General features: G+C 39.9%; 1 protein-coding gene across 2 annotated transcripts in view; it reads right to left on the reverse strand.

The window, feature by feature from the left end:
• The window catches only part of CUL1 (cullin 1), a 90,642-nt gene that overhangs the window by 20,793 nt on the left and 49,733 nt on the right, over positions 1-20,116 (reverse strand). For both annotated transcript variants that reach the window (XM_031455551.2, XM_031455550.2), the window contains exons 3-9: positions 19,449-19,623; positions 17,196-17,363; positions 13,761-13,811; positions 13,458-13,548; positions 12,571-12,734; positions 6,451-6,613; positions 5,411-5,541 (exon numbers count right to left, since the gene is read on the reverse strand). In XM_031455551.2, the coding sequence (XP_031311411.1) occupies positions 5,411-5,541; positions 6,451-6,613; positions 12,571-12,734; positions 13,458-13,548; positions 13,761-13,811; positions 17,196-17,363; positions 19,449-19,623 (943 nt within the window). The remainder of the gene's footprint in view (positions 1-5,410; positions 5,542-6,450; positions 6,614-12,570; positions 12,735-13,457; positions 13,549-13,760; positions 13,812-17,195; positions 17,364-19,448; positions 19,624-20,116) is intronic.

Here is a 20,116-nt window from a genome sequence, read left to right on the forward strand (position 1 = left end):
AAATTTTGGTGACAAGGGAAATTATACAGCTATCCAATGACTCGATACTGTACTTACTTTGTGTCTACACCGATGACTTTCCACCTAACTGGAAAGTTCTCTTCAGGATGGGCCGTCAGTAAAGGTATCGTCAGTTCTGAATGCCAGTAAAGTCTTTCCTCTGAGTCACAGGCTTGTTCCTTATGATCACTGTGAATCGAGCTGACTGCACTTCACAGCTCTGTCTCTCCCAGCAAGTGCTCTGCACTGACAGAAAAATCGGAAGCCAGCTTGTGGCTCACCTTTAACAAGAGCACTAGACTTCACCGCCTGCACTCTGAGCACGGACCCTTGGCTTTGTGTTTCTAGCCCTTACTTTGCTAGTCTCTACTTCATTTACCCTATTACCTTTTATGTATTGTGTAAGCAGCCCTGATCTGCTGGCGACAGTGAGGAGTGTAATTAAGACACAGGTGTAAGTGTACCAAGACCCTGCTCTGTCCCAGGCCTTGTGCTTAGCTGCAGACAAGAAGATGGATAAGAAAGCCATCCCCGCAGAAGACGGGGATCCACAGACGTCTAAGTAGTGTGAATGGCATGTAAATAGTCCAACACACTGTTATTTCAAAGTGGTGACCAAGAAAGGCTTCGTGGAAGAAATGGCATTTGGGGGTTTTGAAAGATAAAGATGTTTAACACAAAGGGAAAAAAAGAAGGAATATGTCTAAGCAGAGAGAAGAACCAGGAAGGTACAGTGAAGTCTAAGTATGGAACTGCGAGTGTGTGTTTAGACAACGGCCGTGCTGAGGATACAGAATAAGGAGGCTAACTGGAGAGGAGGCGGCAGCCATGGCCGAGGCACGGTCGTCGGCACCAATAACAAAGACTGTTGAATCAGATGCTGGCGCTAAGACTAGAGCACGTAAAACCCTAACAAGGTGTCAGCTTTGCTCTCGAGGCACTGGGAATCGACGGAGTAACAGAAAACACACAAATATCACACACAAACATAAAGGGGCACAGGAGACACTTTTATAAATGCCGTCAGAGTTTAGGATGAGGGTACAACTACTCCAGGCTGGAATAATTAACGGAGAGCTCTTTTTAGAAAGGGGGACTTGAGCTGGCTTTAAAAAGCAAGACAAAGCAAGAGGAACACAGGCAAGGGGTGTCACAGGTGGAGGAGATGGCAGTATGCACATTGACAAGGAAGTGCACTGGGGGGAACAAGGACAGAAAGGTGAAGTTTGTGAAAATGAGGGCAAATCAGAAGAGGATTTTGATTTAATATAATACTGATGATTTAATATATTATATTAGGGAAGAGGGCTTTTTTCATATTAAATAAAGCAAAGGATGAAGAATGTGTAGTAAAACTGTTAACGCGTTTTGTTAAGCAGTAGTTTTGAAAGATGAAACTGCTGTGCTGATGAAGGATGAACACTGGGACACAGGTAAGACCATCCGGAAGCGAAGTGAGGGGTCAGAGGGCAGCTGTGGGACTGGACAGAAAAACGCCTGGAGGGCCAAGGAAGGGGGCCTGTCCACCCTCCAATGCCTCATCAGAGGACAAAGGGAGATGGCGCCCCCTGTGGTCAGCTGGCAGGCCAGCTCAGCAGGGAATGAAGCCACCTTAGATGACTTGTTGCTGGGGCAAAGGATGAGGGCAGGGTGGCACACAGCTGCCACCGCTGTGCGGGGAATGGAAGAAGGAAGATGCGCTTTTACAGGGACCTGCTGTACCGTCACTAAATCGAGCAGCCGAGGTCACAGAGATATGAGAAGATAGAAGATAGATCTGATGAGAAGACAGGGGTGAGGCACTTCGAGCCGGAATTCCTGACATCAGATCCATCGCAGGGAGGCCGTAAATGCTTGCTGAATGAGTGAAAATGATTTCACTTTTATCTGCAACAGTCGTTGGCCCTTTGAGTTATCACACCAGCCAGCATCACGCAGCTGGTTGCTCTGGCGGATAACACAACTGACAGCAGCACAGGGCCGGCCACACCGTGGGCTTCCAGCTTTTAAAACAAACACCCGAAGCTGCAGGCTCCGCTTTCAAGGTGTTCCCCCTTAAGAGCGAAGTGGACCATCCTTAGGTCCATCCTCCTCCTATATTTTAATATAGATTATTTTTCTACAGTGACTGTACTGCTGACGACTGAACACACTGCAGTGTGTAGCTTCGGCCCATCTACGGAAGCACATGAGATCTTTCTGCTCTGACTCTGATGCAACCAGAATGGGGTTCACCCCGCTGCCCGCGCTCTCCTGCCAGTCCAGAGGCCCCGCGTGGGGCAACTTGCCAAAGACACAAACTTGCCTATTAAGAAGTTATCTGATCCTTCGCTCAGCTCTACCCCAGTTTAAAACCCATCGTTGAATACTTCCTTGCACACCAGGTCTCCCGCAGCACGGTTAGACAGGGACGTCCTCCGTCCCGGGGGTCTCTGAAAGCTGGCGAGAACTCCTCTCCCACTTCTACCAATTCAAACAATCTCTGTTTTCTGCTGCTTTTCTCCCCATCGGCGTCACTGGGTTTTGGAAAACCATCATGGTTTGTGCTACAATATATCTTTTATGTTTACTACACATGTGGTAAAAATGGATACCTACTTAAATTATGTACGTTTTAGCAGCTGTATTTATCCTTTCTTACAGCAAGCAGCTACACAGGCTGCGCCGGGCTGAGGCCGGCTGTGAGTTTGCTGGGCTCTCACACCGGGAGTGAACGCAGGAGCAGGGACAGCCCAGACCCGGAAGGGTGTAAAGAAACCCACGCATCAGTCAGACGGCACCGCAGACTCAGGAGTCAACTCAAACTTCTGAGACAAGACAATAACGTGGAAATTCAGGAAAAAACTCCATTTTGAGGAAAATAGGAAAAGTATTCAGTTTCTGAAAAAAAATTTCTCCTCACAAGAGTAACAATTTAGAAAACTGGTTCCATGAGTTCACTATAAACATAGTTCTTACGGAAATAATAACTATAATCAATAATATACGTAGAGGGGTGGGTATAGCTCAGTGGTAGAATGCCTGCTTAGCGTGCTCGATGTCCTGGGTTCAATTCCCAGGACCTCTATAAAAAATAAGTAAATAAATAAATATACTTAAAAAAATGTCAAAACCAACTACATTTCAATTAAAAAATAAATTTAAAAAGTATGGTAAGAAGTCTGACTTTTCAAAGTTAAGGCAGATGCAAAACAAGTTTACTGAGTTATATATAATTACTTTTCATGGGGGAAGATCTTGTTTGGTTTTTAAATTCATGTTAATCAGCGGCTTACATCTGAGTGATAAACATAATGTTTAAAAGCTTAATTTCCAGTAAAATATAACCGCTGGTAGATAGTTTATTTTTGCTGACTAATGCTGACAGATGAAGTTTCTACTAATAGAGACAGGATCTGACTTAGAGCTGAACTTGTGCTTTAAGTCCCATGAAAAAGCAAACTGCAGAATCAAAATTCACGGACCAACTCAATCAGGCAGCTGACTGCACCCAAAGAAAGAGAAAAAGTGGTACTTGAGAATTATGGTGTGATTATTTCCCCATTTAGGACCTTACTTTGGTGTGGAAAAGACATTAGAAGTAATATCCCATCATTCTTATGAAAATGAAAAAGCAAGTTGTGTTTATTTTTAATCTAACAATATTCACCCAGAACATGAGTCCCGTAAGGCCAATCTCATATCTAACATGTAACAGTTTACGTGAAAAAGCATGACCTGCTTCATTTATCTGCTGCTCTAATCCACAGCTACTGAGACAAGACTCCCCACTGAACTCACTGCAAGGAAAGTTATGTCATTTAAAAATTTTTTACTTATTTATTATTGTATTATTTTAATTATTTTGGGGAGGGGTAATTGTTTCTTTATTTTTAGAGGAGGTACTGGGAAATGAACCCTGGACCTCATGCATGCTAAGCACGTGCTCTACCACTGAGCTGTACAGCCCCCCACCAAGGAAAGTTATGTCCCTTAACACGGCTCTGCTGCCCACAGCCTCACTGAGTTTACTGTGAGAACACCTGACATTACCGAAAAGCTGCTTCTTCAAGTCGGCCCCTTCTGAACCTCAGGTACAGGCATGTGTGTGTGTGTGAGGCCCTTTAAAAAGGGACATTTAGTTTGAAAGTAAGAAAAGTCATCAAGATGTAAAGATAATTTTAAACGAGTTTTTAAAATGAACACTGTACACCCTGTAACAACCGCAGTCTCACCGCTGAGCACTCTGCAGCCTGATTTATTAGGTGCTTCACAAGCAGCATTTATTTACAAAACCTCTACAAGGCAGTCACTGTCATCATTCCCTTTTTTCTGCCAACTGACACAGACAGGAGAAGCAGGTTAGCAGCAAGGTTGGAAAGTCAGTCGGCAGTGGGGTTGGGTGGGACTGGCCCAGGCAGGCTGTCCCCGGGGCCCGCGCACAGCAGCTCCCCTGCAGCGTGTGGCCTGCTGCTGGGGCTTCGCACCGAAGCTGCTACTGAAGCCCGGAGAGCTATGCCACAACACCTGCCGCTAAGCCTGCGCCCTTCCATCTTGTGAGTGTAAAATTCCTGTATAAACCTCAAGAAACGCGCGTTTACATTCACCACAGATGCGGCAAGCAGTGAGGCTGCAACCCCCACAGTTACAAGTGGAAAAGAATCTTACAAAGACAACAGGAAAATAAGACTTAAAAACACACATTAAAGACAGCATTGTTGAAATAATTAGTATCAGACAATAAAATCAGAGGTAAAAGGATTACTGATGCAAACCGAAGCACCGTGTTCCAGAAGCATTTCTTCTCCATCATTTTTCCCAAACACTATCAAAATTAAAGTTCACGACAGGGACAAAACCGAAGACAACTTACCTGTCCCTTAGAAACACGGGACGCTTTCCACGTAAAATTATCATGTGAACTACAGATAACCCGGCAGGAATGTTCTCCCATCCCCGGGGGTGGGCGAGGGGGGGAGTGTATGAGAAATACTACCCGTTTCAGGGCCTTCCCAGGGCAAACAGCCCTGTGATCTTCAGCTGGAGGGCAGGAGCTCTGGTCTGAGTCCTGCCAGGTGCAGCCTGGGCCCTGTGGTGCCAGAGCCCATCCCTAGGGGGCTGTGGCCTGTTTTTCTACAGAAGAGTCTTCTCTCTTCTACTGCAAAGAATGTAATTTCGAGAAGAAACAAAGGGCGGAAAATGAAGAAATGACATCCTTAATGCCTAAAAAGTGCCAGAGAAGAGTTTGCAGAGATACTACTAAACAAAGATGCTTGTAAACCTTCTACTTTAAACAGCCAAAACAAGGTTCTCTATGAGAGTCTAGTGAAAATCTTACCACTTGGATTCGTAAGTGGAGACACAACACGCGCCTGGCGTCCACGCTTGGGAATGCTTAGGCTCGACTGATTTTCAGTTAAATAGTACTTACATTTAAAGCAGCTTCTCCACACTTTTCAATTGCTGCAAGACCCTGATTATGAATGTGTGTCTCCAGGAGTTTTTTCAATTCTCCCAGGCCGTCCTGGATCCTAGATACAAGATTGTACATGCGACCCAAATCTGAAAGAAGAAGGCGCCACCTTTATGCACGGAAACAAACTCTGCACATCCATTCCACTAAGTGCGCGTTTACAGAGATGAAAGACACGCTGAAATAAAGCCGCCAAGTTTTTAAAACCTTAATAATCAAATGCACTCAGTTGTATCCAAATATTCTGTATTTAGCATATGTATATTCAGCTGAAAGTAACAATGAAGTCACGCTATTATAAAAGCGTATTTTCCCCCTTTACTATGAGAAACCACTAATGTAATAGTTAAGATTTTTATCTGGAACTACATCTGATGCTTCTTAAAATTCAAGATTGAGATATTACTTATCTCAATCATACTTAATAGGCACAACAAATATTATTTAAAAGAATGAATAAATTTAAGGAGTATTTACAACTATCCATCTCAACTATACAAATAAGTCACAAAAGGGCCCCCAGATTCTTCACTAAATATATGTATGACACACCATTAATTTATGAGCACCAAAGAAGAAAAATCCTGGATCCAAGTACCAATCTTTTACTGAGCTTCTAACATGTCCCAATAAAACAAGGGAGGGGTAAGGGAGATACTTTTGCAAAAATAATATCCTTCTCAAAGAATTTTCAAAAGAAAAACACTCAAGGAAAAAAAACCAGCGTAGCATCATTTAATGCTAAAGTGTATGGAACAAGTTATACTCAACCAAACTCAAAAGATGCTCTTCCTGCAAAGTCACACCCAACACACACTCTACAGAGGTCCAAAATCAACACACAGCAAGGTGTGTACACACACACACACACACACACACACATTAATCTTTTAAAATGACTGGTGTTACTCAGGCTGACTCAGAGTCTAGAATTTCAAACAATCTCAAAATCACATGTCAAGATCAATATCTACGTGTTTTGAATCTGAGTGGCTCACCTTCGTTTTTGTCAGCATCCAGTAAATTCTGAAATTCCGTGTGGAAAATTTCCAAGTGCTTTTCAATGAGCACCTGCTCACACTTCCTGGCCAGCTCGTCCTGCGTGCTTTCATGGAGGTACACCTGAACTCTGCGCTGTTCCTCCAGCAGGCGAGCCTCCGCCTGCAGGAATTAAATCAAGCCAATGGTTTGGATTTGTTTTTAAAGAACCGTTACAAAAGTAACAACAAAAGAAACTCACAAACCTGCTCTAATAAACTATGATTAAGTAAAAGGGGGGAGGGGCTCCTTGATTTTAGGGTCAATGCCAACCACAATTCACCAGTCACGGATGTTCGCCACTTCCTCCGTAAGGTGTATTTTTGTTTCCAGCTCCTCTTTAAGTGACTTAATGAGGTTATCATAATTAACAGTCCAAATGCCTTTATGTCAACTTTCTTCCTTCAGATACGTGGTGTTTCACCTTCTGGAGGTGATATCCCCACTGATACTCTGCTACACATGGACACCAGGTAAAGGACCGCTCCTTCTGAATGAAAGCTACTTGAAATCAAGAGTCACACAGATACATTCCTTGAAGTGACCACATGGAAATAATCGTTAGCAATCAGATTTTTTTAAATGTCTTGACCTTCTCTTGCCAATCAATTGACTATGCATCTCTAACATCTACTGGGTTACTTATGTATCTCAGTTTCTTACATCTCCCTTCAAGGAAGAGAGGGAAAAAAGATGCAATTCAACAGAGTAGCCAAAAATTAATAAAATCAGTATTTTACATTGTATTACCTGAAATGTGTGGTATAAAGTATCACATAGGAACCAATAAATTATCAAAGAAAAAAATTTCAGTGATTGCCTATTATTCAAGTAATCTGAATAAAGAGAGAAAAACTATATTTGCAAAAATGCCAATACTCTCCAAAATGATTTTTAAATTTGGTATAATTTTGGAGAAAGCTAGAAAAATTCAAGCAGAAGAATAAACATCCAAGAGCCAGGAAAACAAAATGAAAAAAACGACCAGGTAGGACTTGCGCTGTCAAGAGTTACTGATAGGACAACTGTTTAAGCTACAGAAATTTGAACTGTATTGTACTTTCTAGATAGATTTAAATGTGAAAAATAAAATAAACTGAGAAAATATCTGTAGTGTGCATCAGAAGATCAAAATCCCTAACACATTAAAAATCTCTGAAAAACCAGTAAGTATATGCGAATAAAAGCCTGGGAAAGGAAAAGGAACCATTTACAAATGAAGAAATACTTGAAGTTTCTGATGAGATGTAATTAGTTACGTTACAACATATTTGGTCAATGAACTACTACTATCTAGTAAACGTAAAATATGTTCATGTAACAAACTCGTAGAAAAAAAGGGTTATTAAAAAAACCTATAGCATGACTCCAATTTAGTTTCTATGTGCATATTTAAGTTTTACTGTCCCAAGTTTGTAGGTTTATGTTATTTGTATTTCCCCAAGTCTAAAACCGTGGTGTTTTTTTCCTGATTACAAAGTTATTTTAAAAAACAATAAAAGATCCTCTTGTGCTTTAATGCAGGAGTTCTAAGCACCTGCTGCTTCACATCTAATAGTTCATTAAGATACCTTAAGAACTAAAGCTGATGAAATACAGGAGATGCAAACCCCAAAGCATCACTTTTTCTGGAGATTACACCTGTTTCCTGAACAATTACCCTGACAGCATAAACTCATCTCTTAAAAAACTCTGCTTTCTCCTACAACGAACTTTTACCCCTTCCCAGATGAAGGGCAAAGCTCCGGCGTCACGGCTGACGCAACCTCTGGGGCAAGTCCCTGACTTTCCATCCCTCGTACTAGACTACAGAGAGCAGCAGCACTCTTCCCACAGAGGCCCAGAGGGAACAGTCCGTGCTATTTAAGTGACTGCAAAAACGTTCAAAGCCAGAGGGGCTCAGTAATTATTTATACAGTCATCCCCCCTTATCTGCAGGGGATACATTCCAAGACCCTCCACTGGATGTCTGAAACCGTGGAGAGTACCGGACCCTATATGTACTATGTTTTCGCCTATACATACATACCTATTATAATGTTTAATTTATAAAAGGTACAGTAAGAGATTAACAATAATAAAATAGGACTATTCTAACAATTTACTGTAATAAAAGTTATGTGTATGGTGTCAGTCTCTCAAAACCTCTTCTTGTAGAAATTTCATGCCTCTCCATCCTAACGAAGCACTCGTCATGCACAGTGGCCATAACTTTAGTTTGAGATGTGACAGCAGAGCTAGCACACACTTCTCTTCTTCACAATTTCACGGAGAGACAATTCATTCTTCCCAATGATCTTAGCAACCTTTCCTTATCAAGTCAAGAACTTTCTCCCTTTCGCTTAAAGGAAATTCTTTATGGCTTTTCTTTGGAGTATCTGAATTGCCAGCATCACTCCTTTTGTGCTTAGGGCCACTTTTAAGTGAAATAAGGGTTACATGAACTCAAGCACCGCATACCTGACAGTCAGTCTGATCTCCCAAGTGGCTAAGAGATGAACGGGCAGATGCGCCAGACAAAGGAATGATTTACAGTCCCCGGCAGGGCAAGATTCCATGATGCAACCCAGAACAACGTACATGCAATTTAAAACTCATCAACTGTTAATTTATGGAACTTTGCATTTAATATTTTCGGGCTGCAGTTGACTGTGGGTAACTGAAACCGTGAATAAGGGGGAGGACTACTGCATACAGGTGTATCTCCATTTATTCTGCTTTGCAGGTATTGCCTTAAAAAAAAAACCAAACCACAAATTGAAGGTTTGTGGTGACCGTGTGTTGAGCAATCTATTGGCATTGTTTTTCCAACACCATTCGCTCACTTTGTGTCTCTGTGTCACATTTTGGTAATTCTCAAAATATTTCAAATTTTTTCAATATTTTATTGGTTATGGTGATCTGTAATCGGTGATCTTTGATGTTGCTATTGTAATTGTTTTGGCATCATTTAGCAATAAAGTATATTTTTAATTGAAGTAGTCAGTTATAATGTGTCAATTTCTGGTGTGCAGCACAACGTCCCAGTCATGCATATTCATACATACATTCATTTTTAATTTTTTTCATTAAAGGTTATTGTAAGATATTGAATATAGTTCCCTGTGCTACACAGAAGAAAAATTTTTAAAATCTATTTTTATATACAAGGGCTAACATTTGTAAATCTCAAACTCTCAAATTTAACCCAGTTAAGGTATGTGTCTTGTTTTTTTCAGACATGATGTTATTCTCCAACTTCACAGATGACAGTACAGCATTATACACTGGGAAACCAAGGAATCCGAGTGCCTGGCTTTACTGCAGTGGTCTGAATCTGAGCCAGCAGCGTCTCCTGTGGCTGGTGAAGAAACCAAGTTCCTGGGTGCTGTGTCACTAGAGTTTAGGAAGGACATTCATTTACATTCTCTGTGATCTGAAGGCACATAAGCTCTTGATTGTCACTGTACTTGGCAGACAATTACATCAGAACACTAAGATCCAATTCAAAATAACTGATTAAAATTAAGCACTTAAAGACTGTCCCTGTTAATTCTATTAGGATCAGTCTGCAGGAAAAACAAAATGAAAAACAGACTCCCAAAATCAAGCAAATTAATGAAATAAGGTGTATTTTATTTTTAGTTTTTAAAATGACATTAGAAACCTAAATAGTCACACAAATTTTTGTAGCTCAGATCAGTCTCAATCACATGAGACAGTAAGATACGCTACAACACTAATGTGGTTTAGGGTTGGTTGTTCACTCATCGAAGCCATCAGCAAGAAGGAAAGCCAAAAATTCTCAGATGTTTCCGCCAAAATATTCCTAACACAGAAAAGGGAACAGAGACCCCACTCCCCCAAGAATCTGCATATCTAGGTCAAACTGGCTGCTAAAAGCAGAGTATTTCTTGAAAGTTCATGCTTTCTCTCAATATTGTTCATGAGTTTTGTATTCTCCTTTCTGATAGAATGTTTTAACATAAACAGAATCTCTCCTTCAGTTACTGAAAAAGATGTGCCACATTTGATCTGTGGTTTTGCATATTCCCAGGCATGCACTGGAGGTTCTGAATGATGTATGTGTGTAATACCAAACACATATCATGCTAGCTCTTTGCCAAGTACCAAATATCAATATACAATAATAAATTATTACCCCCATTTTACAGATGAGGAAACTGAAGAACAGAAAAGTTAAGGTCAACCCCCTGGTAGATGGTGGAGTGAAGATTTTTCAATTAGATGCAGAGCCTAGTTTGAGATGCAAGGCTTTAGTTAAGAGTGGAACTGTCCACATGGTTAAATTAGAATTTTATGCTTACAGGTTCTCTGCATTATGGACTTTCAGAATGTGATGGATGTCATGTTTGGTAAGATCCAACCAGATTTGGGCCAAACCTTTAACCCTGATGAAGAGGAATCTGGTCTCAGAGAGCCAGGAGGCAGGAAGACTGCTGCTCCCTTGAAGGCAGGGCTCACACCGGGTTGAAAACATCCAGTGGAGATCTTTGCTCCTCAAGCTGCCTTTGGGTCCAGGTCCGATTTTAAAAGCAGACTTCCCTGTTTTGGGAGTGCCTATGGGGCTCCGGCTTCCTCACCCCAGAGCCCTGTTGCCTTCTTCCTCAGTGTGGGTAACAGGGGACTGCAATTCACTCAGAGGTCCCTAAAAAGAATAGGCCTGAAGCCCTCTGGTGGATGTGTACCCTGATAAAAAGGCCCCACTTTTAAAAACACACACGGTTTTAAAGAATCACCATACAGAGTCCAATAAAAGACGTGTTTATGAAAACGACACTGCCAGAATAAAAAAAAAGAAGTAACAGGCACCATTAAGATTTAAAACAGATTACGTTTCAAGAACTCATTTGTCAGGCAGCTGTTTGAAACTCTGAATGAGCCGGTCAGGTTCCAGACTGGCACACAAGAGAAGATTTAACCCATAAATATACACAAAGAACTATTACTATTCCAAGTATAATATTTCTGAAGAGCTCCATTTTTGTTAGGTTTCGAGACATCAGAATTTTGTCAAGGACTTTCAACTTCAAACTTTTAAGGCCCATTTATAATCACTATCTTTTATGGGAAACCGCACTCAGAACATCACAAATCGGGGAGGCCTTTTTCATGTGGTGAGAAAGCAGAGCGGCTGCTCTTCTTGACTAATTGTGACCTCAGCATCTGGAAGCAGTGACCCCGTGGTCCACCTGCTCTCCAGGCGGATGGAGCATAAAGGGAAAAGCAGGCATCAGCCCAGAGTCCCTGATCTGCTGCACATCTCGGTCAGGGGTCAGCAAACTGCAGCCTGTGGCCAAATCCTGCCTGTCAGTACATTTTGTTGGAACACAGCCACACTCGGTGTTTAGACGTCGCCATGGCTGCTTTCGCTATACAGAGTCCAACCGCTGCAAGAGACCACACAGCGCACAGAGCCTGAATCATTTACCATCTGGCCCTTTATAGAAACAGTTTGCTGACTCCTGACTTGGGTTACTCCTCAGGGCATAAGTCTGGGATACCTGTATTCCTGAGAAAGAGAACAAAGAACAATTACTCTAGAACCTCATTATAACATTACTTAATACTGAAAAAGATTTATGATTCAGAGACCAATCTCGGGTCTTCTCTTTTCTAAGATTTTGATCCTGTTGTTTCAGAAGGACCTCTCCTCTCATACAGACTTGAGGACTGCATTATATAGGTCATTAGGCGATACTCCAGAAGCAAAAAAGCAAAAGCTTAAAGTTTGCAAATATCTGTTTCTTAAAAACTTATTTTCTCATTGACATAAGACCACGGCACCCATTAGATACACATTCACATTCTAGGAGAGACAGTTCAAAACACGGAAGTCACACAGCTATTACGGTTACATCTTCAGAACAGTAAGAACACTGAGCTGTGATTATCAAATTAATTTATAAAAGCTCCTTGGTGAGTTGGGAGAAACCATTTGCACCTGCTACAGACACGACAGCACAAGAGTGCCCAAGAAGAAACTTGTGAAGAAAGTTGCATATACTAAAAAGAACAATTCATTTGAGTAGCAGTAACTTTTAACTTAAGTCTATTGTAAGGACTATGTTTAAGCTTACCTTTTTCATATATTCAGTAACTGGATTCTGCTGCAAGAATTCGGTACTTTCTCTGGTATAAAATCTCTCTGTGTCAGCCAAAAACTGAGACTCAAAGGATTCTTTGTACACTGTTAGCGTAGGGCCCTTCGCAAATGCATCATCTTCATTCAGTCCCAGTTCCACTAGAAGCCAACAGGAACTACATTTCAATTACCCTACTTTTGGTTATGTTTTAAGGAATATACTTAGGTGAAGCAGTCGGTTTAAGTTATGCTTAAAAGGAAACAGTAAAATGGCAGAGCATGAGGCAAATCTGATATTTACTGGTATTAAAGTACACTTTCAATAAAAGAAAAAGGAAAAAATCCAAGGAACATGAAACAAAGTGATTCTGACCGACGGCCAGCAATGCTTCAAAGTCATCACGAAGTTCACTAAGAGAACTTCTGTATTTCTAAAAGCTTAAAAATAGTAAGAATGCCTAATTTGAAACTTTCAAAGAAATACAACGCTACCTAAGCTTTTAAAACACTGTATTACTTTACTGGTTTCTCCATCTCAATTTTTCAAGCTGATAACAGATTTCTGGTAATCATTCAGCTCCACCAATGACACTCCAGCACATACATCCAGTAATTCAGTATGAGACCAGAAGAGAAAATAACTCAAATATCAAAAGTCTTAGTCCATCAAAATTTCCTTAAGACAACAAAGACCAGACAATTTTTATGAAGGGTAAAATCAAACAGAATCACACTGACTCATAAAGGGAACTGTGAGTACCTTTGTAAATGCTAACAATGTTCTTGATAATATTAAACCATTTGAAAATGAATCTGTTGGAGCACTGTTATAATTGCCATTTGATATAGAAACTTTGAATAAATTAAAGGGAAATTGTTTACCGTAAGACTGTACAACTCCACTTATCAGTCTTGTATTAATGGTTTCACCATTTCTTTCCTTTTCAATCAGTTTTAAAACAGCATTTGTTACCTTTAGAAAGGATATAGGAAAAAGACACGTAGATTACAGACTACAGTATGCTTTATATCACTACACATCTCTTAAATATTTAAATCCACCAAATGCAAGATGAGAGATACTTTTAGGACATGACAAAGGAGCGAGGAAGACAAATGGCTTAGAAATGAAACGTGCAAGGGGTTTTAAAAGGAAGACACGTACACACTCACACAAGTAGGTACCTGTTTATTCAATGGCCTGAAAAGACAATCTCTCCAAGTCACCAATGCAAGCTGGATGACAAGAAAAAGAAACAGCATTAAATGTCTATACTTTAAACAGCAAGATCCTACTCTGTAGCACAGTATTACTACAGTAGCTTGTAATAATCTATAATGAAAAGAGTATGAAAGAGAATATGTGTATATATGTATAACCGAATCACTATGCTGTACACTAGAAACTAATACAATATTGTAAATCAACCATATTTCAATTAAAAAAAAGTCTATACTTGTACTGTTTTTTCAAAACTGACGTCACAGGGAATAGCTTGAATCCTTGATTATAAGTAACACTATTTCTAGATTATAAACTTGGTAAAAATCGTCATGATGAAATTAGACGGCCATTCTCTTGAGTTCACAACTTCAAGAGGTATTAAGTATGGATGTTTATCAGCTCATATTTTAACAGTTAAAATAAAAAGAAAATTAAGAGAACATACATATTAGCTTAAAGGGCAACAGTGGATTCAATCTATAAAATCGTTCTCTGACTCGAATGTAATTTTTTACCTAAAACATTTAATGAAGATAATCCCTTCTATCATAGTTTCCTAAAACTCAGTAAAATAGACTATAAAAATCTAACAAGTTCTATTTCTTCATTGTGCTGTTTTATGTTTCATGGATGCATAAAACTGTAAATGTATCAATCGTACATTTTAAACAAATGTTATACATAAATTATTCAAATTTCCCATTTTACTTGTGCATGTGTGTATGATACATTTTGCAAAGTTTCTGGAACTTCTCAATAGAGGCTATGTCAGAAAATTACTACAGAATGCTCCCCAAAAGAGAAAGATTATAATTCAACATATGGTTTTTAAACTGTTGAGAGAGGTATTATTCAGTTAAAGTAAAATTCAAATTTATAACAATTTAACATTCAAATACACACTGCTAAGAAACAACTCTAAATGTAAATGCTATCAGTCTTATTTTTCCCAGGTCTGACCATAGATAAAACTCGGTTTATGTAAGAGACGTAGTTCCGAAAAGATACGTAAATTTAATTTACACAATGAAAAAATTTCTACCAAAAAGGGCAGCAAGAAAGCCACATTTAAGAGAAAAATATTCTTAATGAAGTATGAACAATATATACTTAAATCTAATACTAGAATAAAGATTGTTTCAGAATTAGAAGCTGCGAGGGGGAGGGCATAGCTCAAGTGGTAGAGCACAGGCTTAGCGTGCGCGAGGCCCTGGGTTCAACCCTCAGTACCTCCTCTAAAAATAAATAAATAAACCTGATTCCCATCCCCCACCAAAAAAAAACACCACCTTACAGAATTAGAAACTATGATATCTAAAAAGATGCTGGGAAGAAAGAATCTTACTTTTTAGGAGAAATGCACCCTGGTGGGGGAGGAGTAAGGGGGTACGGTTTTGAAAAGAACTTCTCCCTGTGCAGATTCTCTGTTACAGTCGAGCGCTGCGTCATGCAGGGGTGAGGCAGGGAAAATACAATGTGTGGCCATGAACTTCTAGTAAAGATACTACACCTTTAGAAATAACTTTTTCCAATATTTTTGTAAGTTAATACAGCATTAGACAGACCTAATTTGACACGGTCATTTGTCACTTTGAAGGAAGAAAGGAAAAAGAACCAGGCAAGATAAGGAAGGAGGACCAAAGGTATCAGAGAGAGTTCAGAGGAACAGATGCAGGGGAAAAAAATCATACTGAATCACTTTAATATGTTAATAATGAAACTAGTTTATGTCCTCTGGTTGACTTGAAAGGAAACCAACAACTGTCTATAAATGAAAAGAAAGAAAAAATTACTGGGAAAGAAGTAAAACTTTCTATTTCATGACAAGCATCCCCATCTTCTGGAGATTCCGGAAAATGCAGAGAGGTCACTGCACAAGAACCGCTCCCCCGTGTCAACTGATACTTGAACTTTAAATGAATCCAACAGGCTCACTGGCAGAGCATTTAGAGGCAACACTGTTTCTAGACAGGGGTATCCTCTGCTAAAAGTTATGGCTGCACATTATATTTCCAAATTAACTGGCATTCAAGGATGTAGGAACTGTAAATTTTGAAAGTAAATAAAAAACTAAAAGCAAATCAAACCTTGAAAATAGTACACAGAAAGTTAAAAAACTATAATGACTTACAGGAGCCTGTGATATTACAGGGTATATACGTGGTGTCTTGGTCAAGTGGGTTTCTAAGAAGAAATCAAAATCATGCTGATTCCTACACTGACAACTTTCAGTTTCAAGAATTTTTAAGTGGAAAAGAAAAGACAAACTGAAAAGGTTCAAATCAAAACACTAAACCTAAAAAGTTTTGTTGAAACTATATAACCAAGTACCATTATGAAGCGACACAAGTTTGGTATGAACTGAGCTATACAAATGAAAAAAATGTTACGTGTCTGACACATAGTGTTTTTATTTTAATTAAATTTGCCAAAAGCAAAGCAACAAAGCATTGCTACTATAGCAACATTCCTGGATATGGAGATAATCTTATTATGCAGAACCTGACATTTGAACACTACTGGTTCAAAAGGGGCACTGTCTGTGTATCTGACAGCCCATTATGAACAGACAGACTGTCCGTTGTTCTGAGTCCTCCCTTAATTGATTGGTTCTCAAACTTCACAGTGCATGGGAATCACCTGCCGGACCTGCTAAAAACACTCAGCTGGGCCCCACCTCCAGAGTTTCTAATTAGGTAAGTCTGTGCTGAGCCCATCCATTTGCATTTCTAACAAGTTCCCAGGTAATGATGATGCAAGTCTGGGGACCGCACTGTGAAAATGCATTGGCCCAGAGAAAGCTTCCTGGACTGAAGATACAATATTAATGAAGATGATCTAACAGTTCAACTTTCGCCTTTTCAAAATCTATTTTCGTGTGGTCTTAAAAAAAAAAAAACTCAATTTAAAACTCTGTAAACATCATTACTTGTATCATATAACTTTGTGAATTGAGCAGGTAGATGGAATCTCACATCACAGGCCCTCCTTGAGGCAGTTTCTCAGATCCCAAAAGACCAGGGAGGGCTGATCACTGAGGCCTGAGTCCCGAGTAAAGGACTGGATTCACCCACCGCAGCCCGGACGCGGGCCCCACTGGCTAACAGTGGGACAGTTCCCGGCTCAGCCTGAGGATTGGTCAAATAACTGAAGAAGAAACTTCTCAGAGCAAACGGAGAGGCCTGCAGGCTGTATTTGAGGACTCCAGTGTACGCGTCCTTCTCCTTTCTTGCCACAAAATATCTAAGGGTCACTTACTGATACATTAAAACAAAGGAAACTGGCTTACTGTTCTGAAAAGTGCTTAATATTTGCCCAAATCCCCCTCGACCCCCGGGAAGAATCTGCATCACTAAGAAAACACACAGGTGAAAGGTGTGTACAAAAAATCTTACAGAATAGATTTCATAGATTCCTTTTCGTCCTTCGTCACACTCGCGGCGAACCCAATGTCGATTGAGGTAGGCACAGATCCCGTTCAGCACTTTGCTGGAAAACCGGTAGTCTTCCCACTGCTGAGTGTAGAACTTCAGTACACTCTCATCCATCAGATCTTCTCCGTCCTAAAAACAGGTGAACTGAAGCTTTCAGATGACTAATTGGTCACATGATAAATTAACTAAAACAAATCTATTGCATTAAAATACACTGGTGTGTGTGGTTTTAGATGGGTTCCTTAAATTATTCTGTATACAAAACATGCTCATTAATATGAATTCTCACAAGAATGGAGCTCATGAAGATTAGACTAAAGGGAATTTTAATAAAAATTCTTTCATCTCAAACTGGAACCTTTTTCATGGTATTAAATATGCATGTACCTTCATAAAAAGAACACTGAACTTTTACAATGAGGGTTAATTCCTTCACATTAACAAATAAAGAATTCACTTCAGTGTATCCCTATTTTTGATATTTCCTGTTAAAAAATAATTAAAATGTCCAATTAACAATTTAGACCATAGGGCCAAGACTACTTGATTTTTTAATGCATATTCTTCATTCATTAAACTTACTTAAAAATTAGAAAAATCTATAATCTTTTATGGTAATCTGTTACATTTTTGTAAAAAATAAAATTTATGGAATAGCAGTACATTATTTCTTTTTTAACAAGACCTCATGAGGAAAATGTTCATTTACCAAAATTATTTTTACTGAGGTCTCTACAGCCTAAATTGCAAATTTTTATTTGAAAGAAACTAACTTGAAGTTTTATCTGAGGTATCAACGACATCTCCGAAGTTAAGTCTTCCCCTTTAAAAGGGGGCACTAAATTGCAGTATCAGCACGATGTGGTGGAGGAGAGGCGGGGGAGGGCCGGGAGGGGCCCCTCCCTGAACTAAGGGCGGGCCATCCCGGAACTGCTCTCAGCCCCAGAGTCCGCCGCCAGCAGCAGAAGCAGCTGGACAAAACTGAAGCTCCACAAGGACAGGGGCACAGGTGATCCAGCAGGCCACGTGAAAACCTGATCACAATCTTGATACGACCGAATTTTTGTTTCTGTAAATTTAAATCCTAAAAAATGAACCAGAGCATGGAAAGTTAAGCTATTCTGGATTACAGTGTATGTATGTGCTTTTCTAAAATGCAAAAATATCACTGATGGCATGGCTAGCAACACCTTTTCACAGCACAATATACTGTTCCTCACTTCGAGACTACAGAATAATTCCAGTGTTCACTTTACAAAGTGTTGTGAATAAAAATAAGGACACATAGTGGCTTCAGCAAGACACCAGAAACACAGTTTAGGGAACGTGAAAACGATACTATCTTAGTCACGATTTGTGGTCAGTCCACTATGGTCTGCTAGAGTGGTGTTAAGTTTCCAACTACCCTGTAAAATATATTAAGGAAAACAATTTTGGAGCATGTTGAAATTTTTCACCTATTATCTGGGTAACTCAAACATCTTTAAAACATATACACAGAGAGTGCAGACTTCCCAGGGCAGAGAGGGTAGATGTCTTCACTCACTCTACGTAGTGTGTGTGGCACCAGATGAAGGAGCCACTGGCCCACCCTGTGGCTGGATGGAAGGCATCACACTGCCTCTGCTCCAGAGGATGGAGACTGAGGAGGAAAAAGGCAGAAGATGAAGGGGAAAACTCCATCACTGCCCAAGCAAAAGGCTCAGAACAGGAGAGCGGATGTTTGTCCTGAAACCCATCCTAGCCAGGGCACAATTTCATTAAATATACTACAAAACCATGTGTAAAAAGGGCAAGAACACACTGGGAAAATGTGGTTACCAAAGGCTGGATAACCTTACGGGTTATTTATACTTTCTGATACATAATAGCATATTGGGTTCTAAATACAATATAGGTAATCTGAATTCATAACTATACGCTTTACATTATGATTAGTAATTTAAGAAAGTATTACTATGGTGTAAGGCTATCAAAAACTTCTAAATTTAATAAATTAAAAAGAACAGAATACGGCTTATGAAGATTTCATCTTCACAACAGGTAAACAACCAAGAAACAGCAGAACATCTTCAGGTGCATGTCAGTGTCAAAAACAATGGACAAACAACAGTGAAAGTTTCAGCATTTAAGTTAGAATTATTATTCCACCACCACCTTTTTTTTTTTTTACATTCTATTACAAACGTTCAGTGTATACGTAAAACGTCTTACCTTGAGAAGATTTGTCAAGTAATTCTTCAAAAACTCTTTAAGCCGTTTGTATAACTCCAAGCCAACAAACTGAGCTCCCCCCGGCGTCTGTCCCTTTTTTGATTTAGAAGGAGGGACGCCAGCCCCTCGCGCCTGGTTTGACTGGTGAACACTTGTGCAGTAGTTATAAACGTGACTTGGAGAAAAGTTAAGGAAATCAACGTGTATTATCAATGCCAACAGTGATTAATGTGAACATATTTTCTCCCCCCCAAACCCCCAGAGGGGGGTAATTAGGTTTATTTATTTGTTTTTTAACGGAGGTACTGGGGATTGAATCCAGGACTTCGTGCATGCTAAGCATGTGCTCTACCACTGAGCTATATCCTCCCCCTTTTTTGCAAACATACTTTCTTATAAGATATTTCAGTACCAATTTGTTTCCCATGTATCAACAAACACCTGTTGAACCTAGAGTGGGAAAAGATCCCATTCACACATCAATAAAGCTAAAAGTCAGCCAGCCGAGGAGGGCGGATGTTCTGGAGGAAGGCCGCCGAGAAAACACTAGACCTTCTAGACCGTCTCATGCCACTGCCTTGTGGGCAACTGTCCGAGAGTGTACTGGACAATATCCTGAGAGTATGTTGGAAGATAAGAATCGGCAATTGGTACCAAAAGGCTGCAGA

This window comes from Camelus dromedarius, chromosome 7 (genome assembly GCF_036321535.1).
Source record: "Camelus dromedarius isolate mCamDro1 chromosome 7, mCamDro1.pat, whole genome shotgun sequence".
Lineage (NCBI taxonomy): Eukaryota > Metazoa > Chordata > Mammalia > Artiodactyla > Camelidae > Camelus > Camelus dromedarius.